We start from the raw sequence: 27,277 nt of genomic DNA on the forward strand, positions 1-27,277 counted from the left end.
TGACATGCAGGAGCTGTCCTGGGACGAGGGGTTGGACCCCAGCCCAACCCATGTTCAGCAGCCTCTGGCGGTGGCTGGGACTTGCTCAGTCCTGAGCCTGGGGTCCTGGGCCTCAGACCAGTGCTGAGGGCCCCCCGGTGATCTGTGGGTGCGGGTGGGGCATCAATAGAGCCATAAGGGGGGACGGTGCTGACCCCCGCACAGCCTCGTTCTGAAGAACTCCCATGATCCCCCGGGACAGTCAAGCTAAGCGAAACCCCTCGGTGCTGGGAATGAGCCCCCCCTCCCATCAGCTCCGGGCCCCAGGAGCTGAGATCCTCTGATCTACCCCCCAACCCCGCTTTCCTGCCGACCCCCCAAGGACACCCCCCGGCAGTCCCAGCTGCCCCAGCCTGGCGTGTGGGAAGCAGCTGCAGAACTGGCAGGCAGGGAAGGAGCCAGCATGTCTGGCATTGATCAGCTTGGAGTTTGTCCACGTGGAAAGCTTTTAAATCCTTGGTAATTTCCTTGGGCGTTTCGAGCAAAGTGGGGAAGGTCGGGATGGGGTAAGGGCTGGGGGCTGACCAAAGTGTAACAGAGACCAGAGCCCTGGAGGTGCCTCGTCCTGGAAGTGGGAAAGAAAGAGGCAAAGGGGAGAGGGATAGCTCTGTGGTTTGAGCATTGGCCTGCTAAACTCAAGGTTGTGAGTTCAATCCTTGAGTGGGTCGTTTAGGGATCTGGGGCAAAAATTGGGGATTGGTCCTGCTTTCTGAGCAGGGGTGGGACTAGATGATCTCCTGAGGTCCCTTCCAACCCTGATATTCTATGAAAGAAAAAGAATGAAAAATGTAGGAAAGAATCCAAGTCTCCCAGGAGAGTTGGTGCCTGGGTCTGTCTTTTAACCCTGCCTGTGGTTAAAGCAGCTCCCTCCATCACTAGGGGGCGCCAGTGCTGGACCCTTGCTCTAGGACACCTACACTTTTTGGACCAATGATCCAGACACGGCAGCGTTTGGGGGACTTGCTTAGGAACCCAGTGACCTCATTGATCTAGGCCAGGGATGGGCAAACTACAGCCTGGGGGCTGGATCTGGCCTGCGAGTCCTTTTAAGCCGGTCTGCGAGCTCCCACTGGGGAGCGGGGTCTGGGGCTTGCCCCGCTCCAGCACTCCAGATGGGGTACAGTGTTTGGGCCACATCACACAGCTCCCGGAAGCTGCGGCATGGCCCCACTCCAGCTCCTAAGCACTCCAATGGGAGCTTCAGGGGTGGTGCCTGCAGATGGGGCAGCGCGCAGAGCCACCTGGCCACGCCTCCGCATAGGAGCCAGAGAAGGGACACACTGCTGCTGCTTCTGGGAGCAGCTTGAGGTAAGCACTGCCTGGAGCCTGTGCCCCTGAGCCTCTCCTCATGCCCCAACCCTCTGCCCCACCCCTGATCCCCCTCCCACCCACTGAACCCCTCGGTCCCAGCCCAGAGCACCCTCCTTCACCCCAAACCTCTCATCCCCCCCCAGAGCCCACACCCACAACTAGAGCCCTCCCCCTCCTCCCCACACCCCAACCCCAATTTTGTGAGCATTCATGGCCCGCCATACAATTTCTATTCCCTGATGTGGCCCTCAGGCCAAAAAGTTTGCCCACTCCTGATCTAGGCTATTGGGGCGAAGGCCCTCTAGAACCTAGATCACAACAGTATTTTGGCATTGTTTTAGCCCACAACAGTTTAGTGTCAATCTAGAACATGCTGCAGCATTCTGGAGCCTGAGTCTAGAACACCATGGCATTTTGCTGTTCGTGTTTACACTGGGGTGTGGTCAGGGATCACCCGGCACTGTACATACATTCAATAAAATGAAACAGGAGATGATGGCCGTAGCATTTTGGAGGTTGGCTCCAGCGGGGGCAATGCAGCCCAGGGCCCAGCACTCTGCCCTGTGACTCAGAAGCCAACGGTTCCAGCCCTGGGTCTACCAGAGCCCTGGGCTGAATAGGTGCCGCTCCATAGCCCAGTTATGACCATTTCAGAGCCTGTCAAACAAGGGGGTTTCCATCTAAACCGTCTCTCTACCGCCAGGGAAAGGGACCCAGAGCTCGTGTGGAAACAAAAACCCAGCTTAATACTTCACATCGCAAACGCAGTCGCTGGTTTCCCTTCTCTTCTTTCTCTTTACAAAGAGGTTTGTAGGACTTTTAGTGGGGTGTTTGCCAAGGGACTGAGCAGGATGAGGTCTCTGGATACCAGCGCCCGAACCTTGTTTAATGTGGGAGAGGGACTGGGTTCTGTTACCGCCTTTGGGCCCCTGTATTCCAGCTAAATCAATACAGAGCTCCGACGAGACAATCAGGCCAGGCAGCCTAGGTGGGCTGAAGTGTTTCAGGCAGCTAATCTAGAACACTGCAGGATGTGGGGGCAAATACTGAAGAATACCAGTGTCCAGAAAGAGCATGTCATTTTGCGTCATTGCTCTAGAAAGCCACGTTACTTTGGGCTGCGACTCTAGAATCCCACAGCATTTGGACCCGGCCTCCAGACTTACCACATTATTGTATCTAGAATGCCGTTGTGCTTGGTGCGACTGCTCTGGACCAGCCCTGTGTTTCTGGACACGACTCTCGAATGTCACAGCACTCGGGATGATATTCTGGAATGCCTCCATGCCTTAGGCCGTGACTCTAGAATATTGCCGGGTTTGGACCAGCCCTCCAGAACACAGCGGAGCTTTTGGGTTGCGGCTCTAGAACACCACACTGTTTGAAGCCCTGCCTCTAGAATGCCAGGGCACATGGGGGCCCGTTATGAGAACTCTGCAGTATCTAGGCCCATCATTCTAGAACACAACAGCATCGCGCCCCATGGCGCTAGACCAGGGGTGGGCAAACATTTTGGCCCACGGGCCACATCTGGGTGTGGCAATTCTATGACGGACCATGAATGCTCATGAAATTGGGGGTTGGGGTGCGGAAGGGAGTGAGGGCTCCAGCTGGGGGTCCGGGCTCTGAGGTGGGGCTGCAGATGAGGGGTTGGGAGTGCAGGAGGGTGCTCCGGGCTGGGACCAAGGGGTTTGGAGGGTGGGAGGGGGGTCAGGGCTGGGAAAATGGTGTGGGGTGGGTGCAGGCGCCAGGCGGTGTTTACCTCAAGCAACTCCCAGAAGCAGCAGCATGTCCCTGCTCCAGCTCCTACGGAGAGGTGCAGCCAGGCAGGTCTGTGCATTGCCCCATCCTCAGACACCACCCCTGCAGCTCCCATTGCTATGGTTCCTGGCCAATGGGAGCTGCAGGGATGGCACTTGGGGCGGGGGCAGCGTGCCCCTATGTGTAGGAACTAGAGGGGGGACATGCCGATGCTTCCAGGAGCCACGCGGAGGAGGGGAAACCCTGGACCCCGCTGCCCAGTGGGAGCTCAAGGGCCAGATTAAAATGTCTGGAGGGCCAGATACAGCCCCTGGGCCATAGTTTGCCCACCCCTGCTCTAGACCAACACGGGAAATGGGCTCGTGGCTCTAGAATGCCATCCAGGTCTGTTTCTGTAACTCTCATCACCCTTTCCTGTCTCTGCCCCACAAACTGTTCCTACCTTGATTGTGCAGTCCAGATTGGATGCTGTTCTAAGAGATCTGCTCCAGGAATCATTTGGGGGAAGTCCTATGGCCTGTGTTCTCCAGGAGGTCAGACCAGATGATCCCACCGGTCCCTTGGAAGCTCAGACTCTATTTTGTCCTGTTCTCACCATGCTGGCCTGTTCTGCGCCCCTCTCTCCCCCCACTGCCCGATCTGCACCCCGGAAGCCCTGACTCTCCATTCACAGATGCCTGGTCTGGCACACTGGGCTCTTTGATACCAATTTTAGTTCTCCAATTTGCTTTAAAGTGCCATAGATTGCTCCAAGGGCGACTCTTGGGGAAGTGCGGCAGCCAGGGCTCTCGGAAACAGGCAAAGGGAGGGGAGGAATAGCTCCATTTGGAGGAGGAAAAATAATCACAGCTTCTGACAGATGATATGTTAGTGACGGGCAGTCTCATCCCCTTCCCCCCCTCCCCCCAGTAACCCAGTGGTTTGGGCACTCACCTCTGCTGGGGAAAAGCAAGGTCCTGCTCTCACTCCAATGTAGAATGGGATTGAATTTGAAACCCTCAAATTCTCTCTCAAAACACAATCAGTTTCCAGCCCGATTGCACTTGGAACTCCCTTGTGCGAGGGGCTGTATGGAAGGGCTCATCACTTTCATTTTATTCCTGATCAACTACCTTTCATTCACAGGGGTTTCCTCTCTCCCCACCACCACACAGGGAATTAGCTGGCGTCTCATTATCTGATCCCCTTTGGAAGCAGATTCACACACATGGCAGGAGTTGCCCTGCAGTAAGGAAGGTGTGCACATATCCACACTTTGCGGAGAGTATTCTGCTTCTGGCAATCCCCTGCATTGCTGCACACCGGGGTAGGCCTAGCTGTTCTCCTCTCCTGCCCCGGCCTCATAAGGCTAGATTATCGATTCAGACAGGACCACTGTGAGCACCTCGTCTGACCTGCGTAACACAGGCCACAGGACTTCCCTGAATCAACTCCTGTTGGAATTGGAGCTGATCCTTTAGAAAAACCTCCCATCTCGATTTAAACAGCGTCAGTGATGAAGAATCCACCACGATGCTTGGTGAATTGTTCCAATGGCTAATTACACCCCCTCTCCCCACCCCAGTTAAAAATCTGCCCTTTTTTCCTGTCTGAATGTTTCTAGTTTCAGCTTCCAGCCACTGGCTCTCCTTCGACCTTCGTCTGCTAGCGGGACTCGCCCATTATCACAGTTTTATTCCCCATGTGGGTACTTCAAGACAGGGATCACAGCACCCCTTAACCTTCGCTTTAAGAAGCTCCTTGCCTCTGAGCATAAGGCAGATTCCCCCCCATTTAATCGTTCTCATGGCAACTCTCTGCCCCTCTCCAATTTTTCCCCTTCCTTCTCAAATTGTGGGTGTCAGACCTGGCCATGGTATTCCAGCAGCTGTCGCCCCCCGCCAGACACCGAGATAAAATAACCGCTCCGCTGCTGCTTGCGATGCCCGTTTATCCATCGGCCAGACGCCCCCCCACCCCATTGACGCGCGGACACTCGCCCCTTGGGGCTTCCAACTCCAGGCGAGTTCAGGTCCCGCTTATGGCAGCCGCCGGCCCCCCGGCTCCATCCCTGAACTCCTTGGGCCTCCGGGGAGAGGAACAGCTCCCGGCTCATCCCAGCCACGACAACTGTCCCCTGGAGCCCAACAGCCCACATGCCAGTCTGATTTTATTTTTTTTAAACAAAACTTTATTGGTAATTGTTTCAAATATGTTGACAACAAAGCACACTGTTAAAGAGGAAGTGGGGGCTGGGGGGGTTGTTTTGTTTTTTCCAGTGAAACAAGTTTTGTTGGCGGACACAGATGTGTTTCCCAGGGCGGGGCGGATGATACCCTCACCCTCTAGACGGGACTCTCAAGCTTCTTTGTGGAAAAGGGGGATTTGAGGGGAAGGGGGGAGGGCTAGCCACGGGGCTCCCCCCTCCGCTCCTGACAGCGCTCATGTATTTATAATATATATAATTTATCTATGAAACCAAAAGAAGCTCACACACCTTCGCCCCGGAGAGAAACAAGAAATTCAACCGGCTGGTGAATACACACAGTGGGAGACAGGCTGGGAGGGTCAGAACAGGACCACCCCACTGATGCACTGCATTGGGGGCGGGGGGGTGGGGGAGGGAGGATAAGTAAAGAATCAGACAGGAAGAAAAGTAAATGAACAGAACAAGAGCCCTCCCCCCCCCCCCACACACGCACCTTCCCTCCTCCCAAATAAAGCAGGATCATGGCTAGGTATCAGCACCCTTCCCCCACCCCCTCCAACCTGACCACAGATCTAATGGAGTCGCTCCCTGGGGGTGTGGGGGGGTGGGGAGATCAGGGCCTAGTTGGGATCTTGAGTTCCTTGCCCCCCCTGCCCCCCATTTGCTGGTATCTCCTCCCGCCTTGTCATCTTAAAACGTAAATCGAAAGCATAAAATCGGAGGTACAGAATGGAGCCCCAGGCTTTAAGGTTATTTCTGCAGGGCACCATTTGGCCTATGGGGGGAGGGAGGGAGAAGAGTGTACAAGCCCCCACTGACCTGGGCGAAAATAACCAAGTGCCCCAGAACCAGATCCTCCTGCACCCCCCACCCCGACACACAAGAGGACAGACCAAAGAAGGGGTGAGGGTGGGGGGCTGCTCACATTCATAGCCCAGATTCAAAAAGCAGCATTTTATTTCTAAGGGGAGCTAAAAATCCAAAACCCACCAGGGAGATCCCCTCTCCCAGCACCTCCATTCCAGCCTGTAACAGACCCCCAGATCTCCCCCCGCTGGTGTAAGATACCCCCAAACCAGACACCCTGCAGAGAGCAGTGGGGGTGGGGAAATACAGTCAAATTCTACCTGAAAAAAAAACAAAAACAGATCTCTCTCTCATTTTTCCTTGCTAAAACCTAGACACATTCAAAGCTTGGAGAGTTAAAATTCGGGGTGGGGGGGGGAAGAAGAGGGGAAGGGAGGTGTCACCAGGGATGGCAGGGGCTGATGTAGGGTAAGGTAGCCCAGCCCCAAGCCTGGATTTTTAAAACCTCTTCCCCCCATGCCCCAAAGGAAAATAAGGTTTAATTTACTTATTTTTCATTTAAAAAAAAAAGAAAAAAAGAAAAAAAAAGGAGCCCCCCCCCAAGTTTATAAAATGAGACAAGATTTCCCTCCTTCTTCCTCTTTCCAGAGTGACGGTGGGGGGCTGAGATTTTGTCTCCCCACCAACTCCCCATGTATGTGTGTGTGGGGGGGAGTGGGGGGGGAAGAATTCAAAGCTATTCTGGAAGCCAAGATGTTGACCTGCCATGACAGTGCATCTTTGCTCCACACCCTGCTCCCAGAAGGCTTTGCAAATAGCCATGAAGATCTAGGGGGGGGGTAGGGGGTAGGAATTTGATGGCAAAATACGCCCCCTGCCCCCCCTTCAAAAACTAAAAGCCACCAATAAAGCCGGCCAGGATGGTGGGGGTACAGCACGTGTGGATTAAGAGGCAGCGTGGGGGTAACCGGATCGGTGCGAGGGGGTGGAAAGTAACCAGTGGGAGCTGAGTGTGTGTGTGTGTGGGGGATCTGTTTAAACCCCCGGTGAGGGGGGGGATGATGAGAGCGGCAGGCTTGTGATGGCGGGGGGGAGGAAAGCATGTGCAAGTGGGGGCATCAGGGGTGCGCATGGGAGAAATTAGACTCCTGCCCTTCTCTACTGTCATTTACTTAGTACAGGTTTAGAATAAGGGGTCTCCCACTCCCCCCCCAAACCAGATCCAGGCAAATCCCTACCCCCCACCCACAAAAATAAAATACACAGGCAAGGAACTCGGGTCTTTCTGCTGATCAAAATCAACCCCGCCCCCACCTGCTCCGTGCGCACCCTCCCGAGCGGGGGGAGGGGGGGGAAGGCTGCCGCTGGCCCTAGAACTCAGCAAACTCCTTGGCGCACTTCTCAGTGATGGAGACCCGGATCTCCTCTTCCTCGTAGTCGTCGAAGTTACTCGTGTCGCCGGGGCCTTTGCACTTTGGTATAAAGGGAGCTTCCACCTGCAAAGGGAGGGGAGGGGGAGGTTGGGAACGAGGTGAGGGATCAACATTAGCATCTCCCCCCCCACTCCTGGGTCTGCTAGGGGTGCATGATCAGGCCCCAACTTTGCAACAAGGCAGGCAAGGATCAGCCCCCCCCCACCCGCCTACTCTCCAGCCAGAAACCCACACACTTTGCAATCATGGAAGGGGGAGCCCATGACCCCGCTTAGGAGCCCATGAGCAGGGCCCCCAGCACTCTTAAGGATACAGGATCGGGCCTCTTCGCAACCAGGTGAGGGATGCAGGATCAGCGCCTCCTCAAGCCCCCGTTTATCTAGCCAGAACCCCCTCCTCTCACTTTGCAATCAGGGAAGGGCAGGGGGTCATGAGCCCCTTGGATCCCCGTAAGAGCCCCCACTTGCATCATCAGGAGGGTTTTAATCAGGACCTTCAGCCCAGCCCTCTCCCACCAGACATGGAGAAATAATGCCATTAGCTGGCAGCAGCAGTAGTAGGCTGTTATCCTCAGGGGGTGGGGACAGGACCTTGCTTTTGCCACCATGTTACAAACAGGTGACTGAAGGCACCCGACTTTAAACCAATGCTGGGTGAGCATATCTCCCCCTAGTGGTTGCACCCAGCCACAACACCCTGCTACAGAGTCCCAGGAACCAATGCGCTCCTAGAGGCCTGGGCACTGATGATCACAGGTTCAATTTCTGCTGATGGAGGCTGCACCCAGGCTCTCCTCTGCCTGCCGCCGCCCTCCTACCTTCCTCTGGTAGACGGCGATCCAGTCGGTGGTAGCAAACCACTTGTGGTTCTTGATGTCGTTGACCCCGTTCTTGAGGTTGCCAAAGCGTTTGGTGAGGTCCACCTGCAGCAGGTTCCGGAGCAGGTCCTTCAGGTCTGAGCTGAAGTGAGAAGGGAACCGGACCTGGGGTGGGGAGGAGACACAGAGGTCTGGCTATTACCTGCCCTGCCCTCGTGGCTAGATTCATAGATACACCTAGTAATGTACAGCCCCTAGCACAGGGGGGTCCTGGGCTATGCCTGGGGGCTGAGATACGACCGTAATACACCTAATATGTACATCACCTAGCACAATGGGGTCCTGCTCCATGACTGGGACTTGTAGGCATTATCATAATACACCTAATAATAAACAACAAGCCCTTTAAAAACACTCCAGAACAATAGAATCATAGAATATCAGGGTTGGAAGGGACCTCAGGAGGTCATCTAGTCCAACCCTCTGCTCAAAGCAGGACCAATCCCCAATTTTTGCCCCAGGTCCCTAAATGGCCTCCTCAAGGATTGAACTCACAACCCTGGGTTTAGCAGGCCAATGCTCAAACCGCAGAGCTATCCCTCCCCCCAATAAGTGGACAAGAAGTGGGGGCGGCTACTGAGGACTGACACAGGAGCTGAAATGGTTCATTAGCAGCAGCCCCCCAGCTCTTATTGAGCATTTTTCCTCCACAGATCTCAAAGCAGGGCTGCCACATCACTATCCTCATTTTACATAAGGGGAAACTAAGGCACAGGGAGACGTGACTTGCCCAAGGTCACTCAGCAGGCTGGTAGGAGAACCGCAAACAGAACCCAGGCCTGTTGAGTTCCACTAGGCCACACAACTTTGTTTTTTTAAAACCCCACTAGGTTTAAAGCTGACCGCGTCCGACACGAGTGCTTGGAGATCCTTGGCGAGAAGGCGCTGGGGTGGGCAGAGGAATATTATGGGCTCTTGGTTACTATGGTGATGAGGTGCCTGGAGGTGACTGATGTGTTTAAGGAACGTTTAGTCTTGAAACATAGCAGGGTTGAGGAGAGTTTTGCAATTCACAACCGTGTATAAGAAAACCAAAGGCACCTGTTCCAGGAGTCCCCATGAGAGTTACAGGGAGCCCAATGGTGACGGGGTGGGGGATGGAGTCCATGTGTCGGGGAAGTAGGGGTACGTCGCGAGAGAGGGTCCATGTGTGGGGGACACAATGGGGAGGATGTCCATGTGTTGGAGAACAGGGGTATGTGGCAAGGGAGGGTCTATGTGTTGGGGTGCAGGGGAATGGGATACATGACAGGGAGGATGCCCATGTCTTGGGGATTGGGGTAGCATGGGAGGGAATTAGCATGTGTGGGGTGCAGTGTGTGAGCATCTCTCTGGTCCGTTGCTGAGACTTGGCACCCCACTTTTGCTGGTGAACCCCACCTCAAAATATCACACAAGTGTCCCCTCTCCCAGCCCAAATACCTTGCCAGAGACAATCTTCTCGTAGATCTGAATGGGCTGGTCCGCGAAGAATGGGGGGTAACCAGCCGCCATCTCGTAGATGAGGACACCCAGAGCCCACCAGTCCACAGCCTTGTTATAACCCTGCCCAGGGAAAGCAGACCAGGGTCATGCACTGAATATTTGAGGTGTGGGGGGAAACCACCTGGTGGCCAAGGATCAGCTAGAGATCAGGCAGCAGACAGGCCCTCCCCAGCTCACCTTGCTGAGGATGATCTCGGGGGCCAGGTATTCCGGGGTCCCACACAGAGTCCAGGTTCGGCCTTTCACCCGCTTGGCAAAACCAAAATCCGTCACCTGGAGCCAAAACACAGAGAGGGGAGAAGCTGGATCAGCCCGGGGGCTGTGACAGCAGGAGGGGAAGGGAGGAAGCAGATGACTGATGTATTCTGGCCGTGTTATGTTTCTGGGGGTGTCTTGGCTTTGAGAAGGGGATGGCAACAGAGAGAGACTTAGATAGGCAGGAGGTCACTGCAGGGAGCCAGGAGCCAGCGCTGGGATGGGGACGGGAAGGAGTGGGAGGGGGCGGCAGCATCACCTCGATGTAGCCCTGCTGGTCTATCAGGAGATTCTCTGGCTTCAGGTCTCGGTAGATGAGATCCAGCGAGTGCAGATACTCGAAGGTCAGGACGATCTGAGCAGCGTAGAACCGGGCGTGAGGTTCACTGCAATGAGGTGGGAGGAGAACGTGGGCATCCCGGGCCAGATCCGCCCCCTCTCAGCCAGCCTAGCACCCTCGGCCCCCTGCCGCCCCCACCTTCACCTTCCTTATAGATCCCCAGGCAAGATGCCCCAAACCTTCTAGGCCTGGTGGCCCCATCTGCCCTAGCGCACACATCCCACCCACCATTGCTAGACCCCTGACTCCATTCAGCCTGGCAACCCAGGGCAAGTCCCTCCCAGACCAGCATCTCCCCGCTAGCCTCAACACACACACACACAGGGACCCCCAGCTCCATCCAGCCTGGCCTCATCTAGCCCTGGCATCCCTGCCACTGACTGTGGCTAGTGCTGGCAGAAGACCTCAGCAGCTCTCCCCATGGGGAATCCCTTCCTGACCAGCCCAGCTGGGGATCAGGTCACACCCTGCAGCAGGAGGATCAAAGCCAGCATCGCTGCAGATGCTGCTAGTGGATAAAAGGTCTAGTTCTCTACTGAACTCAATCCCAAATTTACAGCTGTGGAAACTGAGGCACAGAGTGATTCTCCCCCCTTCCCACAAGGAGTGAATGGCGGAAGCAGGAATAGGACGCAGGAGTCCCGACTCCCAGTCCTTCTGCTCTAAGTGCTAGATCCTACTGTCCTCCCTGAGCCAGGGATACAACCCAGGAGTCTAACCGCCACCCAGCTCTAACCATTAGCAACACTGTCCCCAACATCGGCTCCCGTGGCAACACTCACCTGAACCTCCCGATCCGCCGTAGGTGGGAGAACATCTCCCCGCCCGGGATGTATTCCATCACCATGTACAGATTGGAGTTATCCTAGAAGGAAATGCAGCAGAAACTGAGTGCAAGGCATGGAGCCACTCCGGCCCCCCGTCAGTGCCTGTGACACCGGGATGAAGCTGCTCACCACACCCCTGCTCCTTTATTAGCCCCGTCCTTTTTAGGGCACTAACCCCACATGCCCCAAGGGAGCCTGATGCAGTGGCCTGGCTTCCCCATAGCACACAATGCAGTGCACCCGCTGTCTGGGCGATAACAGCCTACTACTGCCACCAGCTGTAGGTCCCAGGCACACACCTGCAGTGGGAGTTGCTGCACAGACGCGGCTGGGGAACAGACTCACTAATGAGAGGGCGCAAGCTTTATTTGTTTGGAGTATTTCGTACTAGAGCCCTAGAAAATTCAACCCCTCCCCTCCTCTGGTTTAGGGGCAGGGATGGGCGGGGACAAGATGGATTTCCCAGTTGCGACGTCTATGATCAAAGGGGAAACCCAACGTGCCGCTAGGTCGGACACCCCAAAAGAGCAGAAGCAGGAAGTGAAACTTGTTAAAAGCAGAGTGTGAAATTGACCAGGCTGGCTCCATCCTCTCTCAGGGCTGCAAAGTCAAAGAGCAGCCTCCGAAGTAACTCCGCTGAGCCCAACAAAGCCATTCCGCTAGTGAGACCCGACCCGGCTCAGTGATGAGAACATGAGCACTAAGCACCCGCGCATGCGGAGACCACTGCCCCTGCCCTCCAGCCCAGTGTCAGTTTCCAGCTAGCCCTGGAAAGAGGGTCCAGAGCTAAGCAGGACTCAAGTTTCACTCTATAAACTGGGGTCCAAAAGGAAGTTCTTGGAACCAGGTCCAGGACACAGCCCAATATCAGACCTCAACACCCTGCCAATGACACCGGGCAGAAGCTGGAGACCCAGGACGACCTGATCCTGACTGGCCAGCAGGGAAAGTTCACCTGCCTTATTTGGAGTGATGGGCATTGTATGTGTCGTGTATATATTCTGTCTGGTAACTGTTAATAAATTGAGGTTAAGGATATTACGGTGTGAGGCTCTTTCACTGGGAAAAGACCCAGAGAACCCACAGAGTGTGAGGTGATGTCCTGAACCCAGGGAGGGTGAGGGTGGGTGCTTAAATTAAGGGGGTTACGCCTTGAGCCCCAGGACCAGGGCAAAGGTGGTGCCCTCGAGCATACGGGGAACAATGCCTGAACCCTGGGGTACCCTAAGGGGATGAAGGGAGCTCAGTCCATCCTTGGTCTCCCTGCTCAGGCAGTTCTGGTCTGCATGACACAGGCCTTCCTGACCCTCTACCATCTAGACAGGCCCCAACGCCCTAGTAGTACCTTGATGGGGCCCAGTCAGCATGTACAAGGACAGACTCCTAGCTCAGTGGGGTAAATCCAGAGCAGCCGCATTGATTTCAATGACGTTCTCCCACAGTTACACCCGCGGATTCAGCCACGGGGTATTTATTTTACGCTGTTGTAGGAGAAGCGATTGGCTCAGCGAGCCAGCCTGTGTGACAGCAGCCGCTGGCCCCAGTGCCACTGTGTCACCCGAGAGCTACACAGCCCAGCCCCACGCAGCTGGCACGGAGCAGGTGGGATATTTCTATTATAGCAGCTTCCGTGGACAAGGAGCCAGAGATCAAAGCTATTTAACCCTGGGATGATGAGGAGCCCCAAGAAAATGACTCTGCCAGCACTGCCTGCTAACACGCCCTTCACCCTAGCCTCCAGGCTCCCGCAGGAGCTGCAATTTATCCTGCAGCCTCCTCTGAGCTGACGACTCTTCCTCGCTACAACCCACTAACCACAGGCTTACAGACGAGGAGACGGGTCTCTCTTCAGAGCCAGCCCCTCTTTAATCAGGCCAGCCACAGCTCTAAGGAACAACTACCTTTGCTCTCCCCCCTACACACAGGGTGTAGCTCACAGGCCCCAAGATCCAGGTTCAGGGAAGAGGGTCCAAGCCGCATCACCAGGGGCCTGAATTTTAGCTTTCACAGAAACTCCATCAGGAGGAAACGATCCCACATGATGGTTTCAAAGTCTCCACAAAGCCAATTTTGCATGAAGTTAAGTTAGGACTTCCTCTGAGACTCCCCTGCAAGCCAAACCTCATGCCCTAGGGCCAGCGCACAGGAGCCAGAAACTGAAACTGACTAGGAACGAAAGCAAAACTGACCCGGTTGCGGGGGGAAGTATCACTGTTCAAAACCTGGAGTCAAAAGCAGAACAGAAGAGAGTGAAAAAGGGGAATGATCCAAACTGATTTTTCTTAGCTCCAAACCTGATCCCAGAAGTCACACCAGGAAGGTTTGTTCTCAGGATACAAGAGATGCAGACTTCGACCCCTTCAGCACAACTTTGGTTTTAAATAGGAAACAAATCAAGGGGATTGTGAGAGTCGGGGGGGGGGGGGGGGGGGAAGAAGAGACAGCCCAGGGCCGGGCTGGCAAGCGAAGGACACCTACTTTGAAAGAATACTCTAGCTTGACGAGGAATGGAAAGTTGACGGCCTGGAGGATCCGTTTCTCGTTGAGGGTGTGCTCAATTTGTTTCAACTTCACTACCTGGAGAGAAAAGGAAGTAGCAACATCAGATCTTCCTCTGCTGGCGCAGCACCCCCTACGCCTCCCACTCCCCTCTCCGGCGTCCCCACACAGGGTTCAGCCCCAAATCCCTCCCCTACACTGGGGAGTCCACGGCCCCAGGGCAGATCTTTGTGGCAGCTCCCAGTGTCTCACCTTCTGTTTATCCAGGATCTTCATGGCATAGTGATTCCCGGTCTCTTTGTGTTTCACCAGCATCACCCTCCCAAATGAGCCCGTGCCCAGGGTCTTGATTCGATCAAACTGATCCAAACTGGCCGTGTTCTGGAAGGGGGAAAACAAATCTGACTGGGGGGGGGAGGAGGGGAGCAGACAGACAGACTGGTTCTGGGGGCGTCAGGAAGGCATCTGCTCATGACAGTGGGATTTGTACAGCAAGACTGGAGGGGTCTTTAATGACCACAAGGGGGTCAGAGCTTTGGTTTTTATAGCTCACCAGAATGGCAGCCCCCACAGGGTCATCACTGACTGTGATGGGAGAGCGCCCCCTACTGAGCCCGCCACTCCCTGCAGCACAGCACCCCCTAGCCCCGCACTGGGGTTGTTCTTGAGAACATCCATATGAAGTACATGTCACATTTCACCACCTGAGGGCGCCAAAGGAAACCACTACAGTTTTAAGGAGACACTGACAAGGGACTCCCTGCTCCTTGGGCAGAACCAAACTCCAGTTCCAGACAGGCGACCCGCCCACCTCCATTCAGTGGGGCTGGCGGGGGCGGGGCTGGGAGTCAGGACTCCTGGGTTCTAGCCCTTGGTCTGTGAGGAGAGGGAGTGAAGTGTAGTGGTCAGAGGGCAGGAGACTAGGAGTCAAAAGCTCTCTTCCTAGTTCTGCCACCAACTTCCTATACCCATGACCAAGTCCCTTTCCCCTCTGGGCCTCAGTTTCCCCATCTGTGCCATGGCGTTAATGATACAGGGTGTGCGGGAGGACTAGCAAAGTGACAGTGCTGCAGAGGGACCAGCAGCTCTGCCTCAGGAATTACCCACAACCACCCCAGGCGGGATTTCCAGCGGGGACAGACCCAGGGCACTGGGGCACTGCGCTGAAGCATAGGCAGCAAATGGGGGCCCTTTGGCTCCCAGGGGGGTTGTGCTAACAGGGACCCTGTTCAATCTGGTGCTGGGCTGGGCTGGACGACCGCGCTGGAGCCTTGGAAGGAGGATGGGGGAGGGGGAGACAGGCTGGATCAGGAGGAGTCCCACATGGTTAGTGTCCCCCTCCCACAGCAGAGTGGAGTGGAACCTACAGAGTTCTTGGCCCTCCAGCTACCAGAGGGCTGGTTGGGGAAGGGGGGAGGGAAGAGCAACATGGTCCACTCAGCCCCACCCCCCAGGAGCAAAAACAACCTCCAGACCATCAGAGGAGGCTGTGTGGCTAGGTGGCTCAGTGATGGGGAAAGAGATCCAGGGGTGACCGCAGACTAATCAGCCTGGGGCTGCAAAGGCCTTGATTGGGCTGGGGTGGGGGGTGATCTGGGTTGGGGGCACAGTACCTGAGAGGGGCTCTCCCATTTCTTGAGGAAGTCTTCTTTGGCTTTGGCTAGGAACTCCTTCACTGTAAGGGAAAGAGAGAGGGAGCAGCATGAGGAGTCAGGAGAGGGGGGCATTCAGCCTGGTGGACAGAGCTCCCATTTCAGCCCCCCCCCCCACACACGAAAAAGCACGCAGTCAGAAAGCAGGTGAGGATTTTACCGGGATGCTGATGCCAGACTGGATACAAAGGGTGGCTCAGCTGGGGATTGGCTAGAGAGAGGTCCATGTTGGGGAGCTCCTGCAACATCCCCACCCCTGTGCTTTCCTCTGGACACACCGAACAACCTCGTCAGGGAGGGCTAATGCAGCCCTCAGCGCCCAGCAAGGGGATGCACTTGTGCCTCTATCCCCCCGCTGAACATGTCACTTGGGGTGCCTGGTCCACGCCCCTCGACACAGAACCTGCACCCCACAAGGAGACACTCGTACAACCCTCCAGTCAAAGGACGTTAAGATGCGTGGATCACATTGCCCTAATGGGAGGATATGGGATCTACTACTGCTGCCAGCAAAGGGGGGTGAAGGGGAAGGAGATTCCCCCTTAGCTCAAAGGGCAGAGGCCTGTGTGTAGCCTTCTCTCAACCATGCAGGCCTCACAGATCAATGACACCAACAGCCCTCAAGGGGGTGCTCCGTGCACACACACAGAGCTGCAGAAGGCAGCCGTGAAAGTTGCAAACCCCACTTGGGCTTTGCCCACAATGGGGTTAAAACAACCTGCCACAGCCTCCACAGCAGCAGCCTGGGACCAGCCAAGTGTCCCGCTCTCTGGCATCCAGCCAGGTGATCCTTCCTTCACCAGCCGGGCTCCCTGTCCTTGCTGCCAGATCCCAGAACCATGGGAGGGAGGAAGCGGGATGGGGGTTGGAGCAATCTGCAGCATCTGGAGGGATATTTGGTACTGAGAGCCCCTTTTATCTTCGCTGCCTCCTGCTGCTCCCAACAGGGACAAGTCCCGCAGCTCTTAACAGTGCAAGAGACGCCCACGGGATTGGAATGGCTGCAGCAGCAAGGCCAAGCACAGAGCAGCAGCAGGGGGTGGCTTTGAGCCCAGAGCTCCCCCCTGCCCCCACCATCACAGGCAAGTCTCCCCCACACCGGAGGTGTATAAAGTTAACTGCCTCCCCCAGGGATCATTGGTGCAGAGATGCCAGGGAGGGGACAAGCTCAAAGCCTAGATCCAGATGTGGGTGCTGCAGTTCTTGGGGGTCACAGATGCTCAACCCAGGAGTCAACTCCCTGCCGGCCCACTCTCTCCACTACAACCCACTCCCTTCCCAGAGCTGGGGACAGAACCCCAGGAGCCCCCCCACTTTAATCGCTAAATAGCAACACTTCTGTGGAAACCCGGCATCACCGCGCTCTAGTCCTGTCATCCCTGCCCTAAAGAAAGGGCTGAGAAATGGGCCAGGCGAGGGCCTGAAATGCACCAGCGAAGCAGAACAACATCCTACAGATGTGACTGATTCACTGCTGGAGGGAAGGAGACCAAGATTACGGGGATTCCCCTGATCCCACAGGACAGGGCAGGGCAGCCCTGAAAGGGTTCTGGGGATCAGCTATTTGCTGGCTAACTACCCCCGCCCATCCTCCCTTCACCCTCTAGTCCCCACAGCCCATCTCCTGTGGAGCCCCACAGAGCGGGATTGAATTCACATCTGCTTCCCCCCAGACGCTCAGTCTGTCTGACCTACTTTCACTTTGTCTCCTACTCTCTCTGGACTATTTATAGAAACAGGCTTGGCTCACCAGCCACTGTCTCCCACCATCGATCCCAGCCCCAAGGGGGCGGGGAAGAGGGATCCTTGCATGGACACGGGACAGAGAAGACAATTTCCTGCACTCTCCTGGCCGTACCTTACAGAACTAAGTTTAAGTAGCTTAGGAGTTCATTGTATTACAAAGGCAGGCGGTTATGTATTATTGTGGGACTGTATGTGACGTCTCCGATGGAAACCCAGGGAAGGGTTATGGGCTTTGAGGGACCATCTGAAACTATGGGGCCTTTTAAAGTTAAGTACATTTCCCAGGAAATCTCTAAGGGGAGGGGTATGCAAACGTAACGCCTCTGTTATGCAAAACCTCAGCCGCTGGAAGCCGCTCCCTGAGGAGAAACCCACTGCCTGTGAGTTACCTGGCTGGAAGCGGGGTGATCTTTGGAAAGCTTATTAGCAGGCGTGCTGGTTCTTTGCTGGTTTTTAAGAGGTTTTCCCTGCAATGCTTTTACCGTAAGAATCAATGTGCTTGCTAACAGCTGTGTGGTACCTTATACCCCTGGAGACTGGGCTGTTTGTAGCCTCTGAGGAAGGAGGGAAAAGCAGGCCGGCTGAGGCAGTCTGGCTTGCTGGGGAACTCACAGTGTAGGCAGGGAGCTGTGCAGCCTGGAAATCCCCAGGGCAGGAAGGAGAGAGATGCAGGTCTCTGCCCAAGAGAGGTGATGACTGGGAGCCAGAAGCCTAAGTGGCTTCCCTGGCTGGACCATGAGGGGCAAATACAGGTGCAGTTGCCCTGACCTGCAACACCCCTCCCCCCACTGTTCTTCCCTGGCATCATCCACACCAGATCAATGCCTTGGGAGGGGAGATCAGCCATTCTGCCTTCTTCTGGAGGTCTAGGAAGACTTGTGAGGCTCTGCTAATCAGTTACATAAACTGGGGGCAGCCCCAGACAGTGATGGAGGAATCTTCTCTGCACCACCAGCCTCTAATTCACTTGGCCCAACACCAATAATTTGTTCCCTTTTTGGGCCTGTCTCATCTTAGAGTCTCGTTCTCTCTCTTCAGGGCCCTGGGCCTGGGCCAGGGACCCCTAGAGTGGAAAGATCTGGGATGGGGATTGTGGCTGACAGCCCCACTCCTCAAGTCCCACGGCACTTTCTACCACCCAGGTGTAGCTCATCTGTGAGAGAGACAGAGCTTCTTTGGGAGCCCATCCAAGAGGGTGGAACTGATTGCCACAGGATCTAAGGATCATCTCAGACTTCCCCACCTCTTCCTCCTAGTGCTATGTGCTAAACACAACGCAGCACAGGCATATAAAAAGAGACCCTACCAAAACCAACACCTCCACTGCACACACAGCTCTCCCCCTGGTGAAAGTACAGAACCCAGGCACAAGGAGTCCTCGGTTGCAATCAATATCTCTGGGGGCTACTGTAATTAAAAACCGTTTAACGAGCAGCCAATTCAAATTTGGCCTCCAAAAATGTAAGTTTTGGTTAACCCCCATCCCCCAATGCTGTCTAAAAACAAATCCTGAAATATTCCAATTATTTTTAAACTAAGTCCCACTTGAAACAGACGAAGGGTCCCTCACCCCTCTTGCAGCTGAGAGAGCCCTAGAGTGAAATCTACTTTCAGCAGGAGTGAAATTGATACGACCGAGATCTCCTCTGCTAAGCAGACAGACTTACCTATCTCAGGGTTTTATACGGATGCCCAGCTCCCTAGTATATGAGCAAAAGCAATAGCGGGAATAGGGTAACATTTTCCAAAGGGCTTATAGGCTTTAGGAGCCTGCATGCCATTGACGGTAACTCGTAAATAGTAAATGGCAAACTGGATTTTTAAAATCCTCTCGTTTTAATAACCCCAAGATTTTGTAGCCTTTCCTTTCCAACTCAGTGGCCTTTCAGCTGAGAGAGCCCCTTTAAAGACCCATGAACACATTTCTATTCATGTCAGTTTTGTCAGGTGGCACGAATCTGGCATATGAAACTAATTGACTGTGTCTAATTACACAATAGACTAACAAACTGACCTGTGCAAGGAAAAGCACCAGTGGATATTGGCTAATGGAGACATTTTCATACCGCTAATCTTTTGTACCACCTTTCAAAGAACTTAGCAAAACCTTAAGTTCCTTAGACCTTCAAGGAGGTAGGTACTATTTCCTTTTTTATGGGAAGGGAAACTGAGGCAGGGAGATGTGACCTTGCCCACTGTTGCACAGGAAGTGGAAGAATTGAGAAGAGCACCAAGAGTCCTGACTCTTAGGAATAGAGCCCAGGAGTTCTGATTCTCAGTCCCCTGCTCTAACCACTAGATCCCACTCTTCATCCCAGAGCCAGGAATCCCAACTCCCATTCCTTACTCTGACCGCTAGACTGCACTCTTGCTTATCACAATGCATCCAGGTCTCTTGTACCTGATGCAGCAGCACGAGGTATTATTCGAATACCTGGGACAGGGATCAACACTGGTAGACAAAGGAAAATGTATGAGAAGGTCGGACCACTTAGGACCTCAGATCCAGTTAACAAAGCCATTCTCTGCGGAATGGAAATCAGCGCCTGATTCAAAGCTCAGCAGGGCTCAGCACCAGGGTTCTAGGGATCTGTAATTAGGAGAGATCAGAGTTATCTGGAAAAGAGCTGAGTCTCCTAATCAGAGGGCAGACTGCTCTTAAAGAGACATGACAAGTTTTAGGCCCAATATTTGTGATTACAGAAACCTAACGCACGCCAGCTTGTGGGTAGCACTTTCCAACCTCATGCTTCACCTTCGAGCCTCTGCCTTTCAAACCAAGTCAAGTTCTCAGTCCCCATCTTCAAGGTTTCCATGGCCTGTGCCATGGGGGATCTAAATGAGCGTATGACTTTGACAGAAAGATAAGGCTGACAACTCTACTTGCTCGGTACAATGGCACTTTCCACCACGGTGAAGTTCAGCTGTGCAGGAGACAGAGTTTCCTCCAGGTCTGGTTGCAGACTGTGGAATTACCTGCCACATGAACCAGGGACCATCCCAAATCCAGACCCATTTCTTTGACCTACGGAACCTCAAAAACTATAAGACACTCCACTGCCTCACTTCTCCTTCAAGGGAGGAGATGAGAGAACAAGCCACATGACAGATGTGAAGTCACATCATTTAATACACAACTGGAAGGCATTCAGATACTGCGGTGATAAGAGCGGAATAACAACCTAGAGAGGAGAGATTAGGCTTGTTTCTGAAATCCCATTGCAGGATCAGGGCCAGGTGCGTAAGAAAAACAACTGAGTTGCACAAGGCCAGGGTTACAAAACGTTACACAACTTTCCCCCTATTTGACAAAATAGGGGGGCTGGTTTGACAAAACTTTGAAGTCCCTACCCCCAAAACCAGTGTTGGGCCCCCAGCCTCTGCAAATCAACACAGGAGAAATCAGAAACAAAGTGAAATTGACTAATTGAATTTCACCACGCCCCAGAGGCACAAAGAGCATGAATGGTGAGAGCAGATTAGAGGTTTACAGGGACTGGTCACCTTGGAATGCAGCCAGAATTTAAAAGCAGGCTCATTCCCCCTGCCATTTGGAGTGTAACTGACAGGGGGTCAGGACTCCTGAAGGCAAAGCTTCCACAGCAGCCAATACTAAGTGGTCACTAAAAGGATCATTTCATCCGCCACCAAAATGCAGCCACCTCTGGGGTGAAACAGGGCAGCTGTTTCAGGACACTGTACAACAGTAAAGAGATCCTGAAACTACAGGCGAAAACTCAGGGAGGGAGAATGGCACCGGGGTTAACACCCACACAGATTCCGCCCTTGCGTGCCCGAGCGATGATTGTCCGATAGGAACAAATGTGCTGACAGCTCCCCCATGGGCTTGTTCCACTCCCCTCCATCCTCCCTCTTAGCCAAGCATCATCACCTGCCATCATGGATTTAGATTTTAAGCCCTTTGAGGCCTGTTCCCCCAGGCCACTAGATGCACGTTAGCAACCTGCCTCAGCCCCACTTTCCACATTGGATGCCATTTCTAGCCACGGGAGGGTTTCCACTGGGATGACGCCTGACCAGGATGGGGGGAGGGGCGGCACGGGGCAAGCTGCAAGCACCACAGGAAAGAACCATCACTAGTGCAGCCCCAGGCCTTATTCTGATTCCAGCTACATCCCGCCCATCTCATGCCCCCAGCTGCTCCAGATCCCGATCTCCCAAAGTGTAAACTCCATCTTACCTGGGCAGAACCGAGGAGAATCCACCCCCTCCCCATCCCTCCAGTGCTGGTGGCTGAAGGGTTAAACCCAGAGCTTCCCTACCACTAAGGACTCACTGTCTCTCTCTGGTGAGCACCAAGCAGGTTCCAAAACAAACTGGTTTATTTCCTTTAATGAGCCCAGTGGGGAAAGAGGCCCAAGGGGGCAGGTGATGGGGCTGGAGCGTAAGCGATCCAGGGCCTGGCTCCTGATGCGAAGGATCTAATGAAGATCTACATTACAACCCGGTCTGGTGCACGTGGTCCGCGTTACACCCAGCACCCTGCTAACGATTGCAGGGGCCAGTGCACGACTGTCCTGCCTCTCGCTCGGGCTGGGGAACAGAGCTGAGTACTGAGACCTTCACTACAGTGATCGGGGTGGACAGGCCAGGTGGCTGTGGGAGCCAGGGATACGGAGCCCTGAACCCCGACATCCTCCTGCTGGATGGCCGCTGGGCGCAACGAGCTGCCAGGTTTTCACCTCCCATGGGGATTGGTTACAATGATGTCAAGCCTATGATTCGATGGCACCGACAGGCCCCCACCAGGCCTGGCCGCATTGAGCTAGGTGCTGTACAAACAGAAGCCACGCTCCCTGCCCCAAAGAGATCACAACGGCAAGATCACAGCCAAGGCTGCTAGTAGAAACTGGCATAGAGAAGCAGCGCAGCCTAGCAGGTAGGGTTCTAACCTTGGGCAAGTCACTGCCTCGCTCCAGGGCTCTGTTTCCCCTCCCCACTCAGGTCTATTTAGACTCTGCACTCTTCAGGGTAGGGACTGTCTCTGACTGGAAGTATGTACAGCACCCTGCACGATGGGGCCCTGAGCTCAGTCAGGGCCTAAGAGCAACCGTAATGTAACCACATGCAGGTAGAGGTGAGGGTTCAGGTCTCAAAGGGTTAAAGCAAATTTCAAACGAGCTGACCATTGACCAGAACTGGCTTGTGCTTTGTGATTTCCCCCGAGCCACAACCCAGAAGGGCAGGGAAAATCTGGGTGACAGCAGAATTCATCTCCTGCCTTTAAGAGACATGGGTTTAACTGCAGCTCAGGTCACAGAGCCAGTGCGAAGCCTAGCACAAGCCGCTGGTCTCTGGTGGGGAGAGGCCTCGGGCCCAGAATAGCAGGGGGAGCAGTGGGTTGGGAGGAAGGGGGCACGGCAGAGCTGTGGGGGAGTGGGGGCGGGATCACCGTGTGCCTGCTGTGAGTCATCAGCTCCCCTTTGCAGAGAGGAAGGAAGTACAGACCCTGGCACTTCAAGCCATCAGGGATACTAAGGGAGGGGAGATGACCACACACCCTGCCTGGGATCCCCTCCCCCAAAGCCCCCCTTTACCGTCCATGCTGTGACCCACGGAGGCCGCCGGCTGTGGTTATGAGGTCATGGCAGGCAGAGAGGGAGGTCTGGCCTGGCGCCTCATGGGGGACTTTGTCCCAGGCAGCAGGAGCAAACACAACCTCTGCTTCGACCCCGGCTTCTCCGGCGAGCCGAGGAGAGACCCGAGCCAGCACAGGGCCCAGTGCAGCTCCAGGGTATGTCTCTGGCACCACCACTCCCTCGGCTGCATCGGAGGGGCCGGGTTTATGCCAGGCTGGAGGGCCCCATCGCGGTGTCCGGATCTTCCGGTGACAGGTGCCTTCAAGCCCCCTTGGCGCAGGGGGTCTGTGCCCGTTAGCGCCTATTGCCCCTGGATACAGCAGTGTCCGCCCCCAAGGTCAGCCTTGCCCCGGACTCCTGGGTTCCTGTTTGCCGCTAGAGGTGGATCTGCCAGTGCTGCCAATCCCACTTGCCTGGGGATGGAGGCAGCAACGAGGCGAGGGCAACGCCCCAAAGTGTCCCTTCACCGCCCCGGTATGTAGGGCAGCTGGTTCCAGAAAGCAGCGCCTGCCGCCAGCCCTTCCATGGGTTCTGAGCTCTGGGCGTGAGGACGCACATCCAGGGAGGGGGTGGGGAGGACAGGGACAGAGCTGATCACATGGTGGAGGGAGACAACGTTCACACAGCGATGCTCCAGGGGTCTATTTATAAATAACAACTGCAGCTTCCCCACCCCACCCACACTGGTCTAACTGGGTTCTTAGCCAATACCCCATCACCCATAATCCCTTGGGGCATCTGGACACTGCCCTGATCCACTCCTGGAGGAGGAAGAGAGGATCCCCCAACTCCTCCCCCACACCACTTCAGCCGCCTCACTGTAACTCCCTATCCCCCTATGAGCTGTGAAAGCCCGTCTCTATCCCCCCACCCTGAGGATCTCAAAGCAGAACTCCCATGGCATACAATCAACCCCAGTTTACAGGTGGGAAAACTGAGGCAGAGAGAAGGGAAGGAATCTTGCTGAAGGTCCCATGGCAGAACAGTGGCAAAAAGGGAACAGAACCCAGGAGTCCTGGTTCTCCACACCTTCGCTAAGCAATACACCACCCCTCCCTGCCTCGTGCTGGGAATAGAACCCAGGAGTCTTAGCTCTAAGCCCCCCGCCCCTTTCCTGCTCTAACTCAGTAGATCATCCTCCTCGTGGCCGCAATAGGGCACCCCACAAAGCAGGGATGCTAAACAGGGATCCCTTATCCAGGGAACTGGACACAGTATTGCCACTGCCAAGCTGGCACTACATGGTGTCGCCACTAGGGGTCCCCCCTAAATTCTGGCCTGGAGTGGCAGGGAAGACATACCTGACATAACCCCACTACTCTCCACACACAAACACCTCTGACCCCAGTTGGGAGGGCCTAGCCGGCCAAGTGGGGGTGGGAGATGGAGCCCAGGGGCCAGCCGGCCTAGCTGGGGGCAGGGTAGGGGTTAGGCTCTGCTTTTACTGGGGCTGGAACGCACCCACTTTGCAGAGGCTAAACCCTTGTGTGCCGACAGTCCCCCAAGGCCTTCCCACAATTCCCCTGCAGGGCAGACAAGTTCTCCCGTGATGGCCAGGGAAAGAATCTGAGCATCTCAGCACAAAGAGCCCTGGGATTTTTCCCCGAAACAAGTGCAGAGCCAGTGAGGACAGTTACTCAGACAGGGCTTTGCAGACCCACCCGTAGGCTCTCAGGAGCTGGCTTAGCCCTGAGAAACTTGCCACTGATCAGCGCAAGACCAAAGCTAGCCAGGTCCAGAGGGAGTCCAAAGGGTTGTGACAGCCACCGTTTTGGTCAACACCAAGGACTGAACCAGGGAACTGCGGAGCTAAAGGCCGGAGTCTTTACAGCTTTCCATCACAGCCAGGCTCTGCAGCTGGGGCAGGAACAGACTCGCAGCATCTATGGGTCAGGGACACACAACACACACTAGGTTACACTCTCCCCTCCTCCCCCAAGGGAGCATGGGCCAGGGTGGTTAAAAGCTCCAGCGGATGCCACAAAAGCCAAATGCCTCCTGCTGCCTGGCTGTCCCCGGGTATGTAACTGTACCCTCATGCCAAGAGATAAGGTCAAAGACATGACTTGAAATCCCTTCCTGCCCCCTCTCCTTCATACATTCGCTCATCCCTAAACACATTCATTATATACACGTGGGACTCATGGCAGCCACCTCAGAGGTGGGTCATGGCAGCTGGTCAACAACGCACAGCAATGCTGCATGGGGACTGCTCCCCCAGCACCAAAATGCAGCTGCTTAACAGGCACATTGCGGTGCAGAAGAGTGAAGGATCCAACACACTGGGGGGTGGACTTCAGAGGAGGTGGCGTACCCTTAACCACGCTGGCATTTTTATTGTGGGACCTGCTCCTGCGCCCAGTGAGGTAACGGCCAAGAGCACTCAGGAGGCCTGACTGACTGTGTGAGTTCAAGTCATTTTCCAGCTCTGTAAACTGGGGCTGAGGATTGTGCTGGGGGGCGGAGTTCATTCACAAAGGTGCTTACAAGTTCCTTGGCGGGAGGCTGGCGAACATCATGAAGGATGGGCTGGCCACCGTGGCCACCTGGACTAGTCAATCCGAGGACTGGCAATCCCAGCACTGGGCATCATGCCACCTCCTGCATTTCTGACGAGAAGCCCGACTTTCTCAACTCTGAGATATTGCCAGGATCTTTTCCCTCCTTGGCAAACGCCGCCCGGATCCCCGCATCCAGAGAGCGCCAGGCTATAGCCGGATCCTGCACGGAGCTCCTGGAGTTTCCGATCCCGATGCCAGCACGCTGCCTCACCCCCACCGCCCGCTATCGGAACAGATGAAGGACAGAACTTTTGCCCCAGGGCTGGAAGCTGATGCAGCAGCAGCAGCCCTGATCGATTTCCCAGTGGCCAGATTTAATGCCACACTCAGTGAACACAGCTCTGAAGCTGATCCATGAGCGTGAGGGGAGAAGCCAAAGCTAAAAGCTGGAGAGAGCCCCGCCCTCTTTGATCAATCCCTTGCCCAGCTGTACCTCGGCTGCAGATCACGCTGGGAGGCAGTGTCAGGCTGGCTAAGGAGGGGAAGCTGCTTTCTGCTGCTCTCAGACAAGGGAAGCAGCAGCAAAGGCTCTGGCAGGGGAAGGGGAGACTGGAATAGCGTAAGGGGAAATTCCTCCGCCACCAGCCAGAGATTGGATAGCCAGAAGGGCCATTGCCCGCAAGGGAAAGGCTGGAGGCTCTCTCCCTCTGAATGCTTAATACCGGAACAATCCTGTACTGTCCCTCAGTACAGATACCCTGTACTGCCCCTGCTCCGACCACTAGACTCTGCTCTCCCTGAGCTGGAACAGAACCCAGGAGTCCTGATTCCTTCAGCCCTACTCTAACCATTAGACAACACTCGCCGCCCAGAGCCAGGGACAGAACGCAGGAGCCCTGCCTCCCAGCCTCTCACCACTACGACCAATACAGATGCAGGTGGGTGAATTTCTCTAGCCTTAGAATCTGGGCCAGCACTCCCCTCGCAGAGCTGGGAATGGAACCCAGGAGTCCTGGCTCTCAGGCTACGGCTTGAGGGAACTCTCTCAATGTCCCTACACAGCTGTTGCGAGGACCCAATGTCATCTACACCCTAATTCTGTGGCACCCCCCAGCCCAGCCACCAGCTCAAGTGCAAAACCTCTGCTATTGGCTGCTGCGCTGCCTGGCGCAGGGGGGACAGAACCAGGGCCCTCGAGAGATAAAAGCAGGGGCTGCTCCAGCTTGAGCTAAAGAGCCCCGGCTCGGCCGGTAAGATTCAGATCCTCAGCACATCAGACACAGACAGGGAACCCCTCACGCATGCTCATCAGTCAGTTACACGGGCCCTGCAGAAAACAGTGAAGCCAGATACGAGAGCCTTCCCCCTCTCCCCTGGCCCCAAGACCGGCTCCACTGATCCTGGCTAGTGCCCCCTCCCGGTGACACACAGCAAAGCAGCCATCATTTGTATTCACACAGCATCTGGCCTCCCAGCCCATCACAAAGCTAGCGACAGACAAGCTGTATGCAGGGATGCTGAGCTGCAGCCACCTCTGGGGTGGAACATGCCAGCGGGTGACCCCGGAATGGCAGGAGCAGGGGTTAAGGAGGCAGAAGGGAGACAGGCGAGCTGGGGCCGGGGCCGACCCTGGGCGTAGCCTGTGAATAGCCTGGGTCACAGCACCATTGGCTTCGCATCAGCCCCCAGCACCGGAGTCCATATTGAGAGGGGAGAGCACCACCCTGCAGCACAGCGCCCCCTGGCACCAAGGTGGGGCACTGGGCTCAGCACTGATGGAGGGGAGAGAGCAGCCCCCACGCTGCTCCCTGCAGCACAGCGCCCTCTGGTGCCGCACTGGAGCACTGGTGTGAGCGCCGCCTACCGAGCTCCCAGCCTGGAGCACAGCGCCCCCTAGTGCAGCACTGCTTGCGAGGCGCAGTGACCCCCTGCAACTCAGCACCCCCGAGCTGCACG

The 27,277-nt window shown here is 55.3% G+C and overlaps 1 protein-coding gene across 1 annotated transcript in view; it reads right to left on the minus strand.

The window, feature by feature from the left end:
* Positions 1 to 5,258: 5,258 nt before the first annotated feature.
* LOC140900709 (cAMP-dependent protein kinase catalytic subunit alpha) overlaps positions 5,259 to 27,277 on the minus strand; it is a 45,547-nt gene continuing 23,528 nt past the window's right edge. The window contains exons 2-10 of the mRNA XM_073318385.1: positions 15,436 to 15,497; positions 14,075 to 14,203; positions 13,802 to 13,900; positions 11,279 to 11,361; positions 10,416 to 10,542; positions 10,079 to 10,174; positions 9,839 to 9,961; positions 8,357 to 8,521; positions 5,259 to 7,602 (exon numbers count right to left, since the gene is read on the minus strand). Coding sequence (XP_073174486.1) covers positions 7,477 to 7,602; positions 8,357 to 8,521; positions 9,839 to 9,961; positions 10,079 to 10,174; positions 10,416 to 10,542; positions 11,279 to 11,361; positions 13,802 to 13,900; positions 14,075 to 14,203; positions 15,436 to 15,497 — 1,010 coding nt within the window. The 3' untranslated portion in view covers positions 5,259 to 7,476. The remainder of the gene's footprint in view (positions 7,603 to 8,356; positions 8,522 to 9,838; positions 9,962 to 10,078; positions 10,175 to 10,415; positions 10,543 to 11,278; positions 11,362 to 13,801; positions 13,901 to 14,074; positions 14,204 to 15,435; positions 15,498 to 27,277) is intronic.

Source organism: Lepidochelys kempii, chromosome 20 (genome assembly GCF_965140265.1).
Source record: "Lepidochelys kempii isolate rLepKem1 chromosome 20, rLepKem1.hap2, whole genome shotgun sequence".
NCBI lineage: Eukaryota > Metazoa > Chordata > Testudines > Cheloniidae > Lepidochelys > Lepidochelys kempii.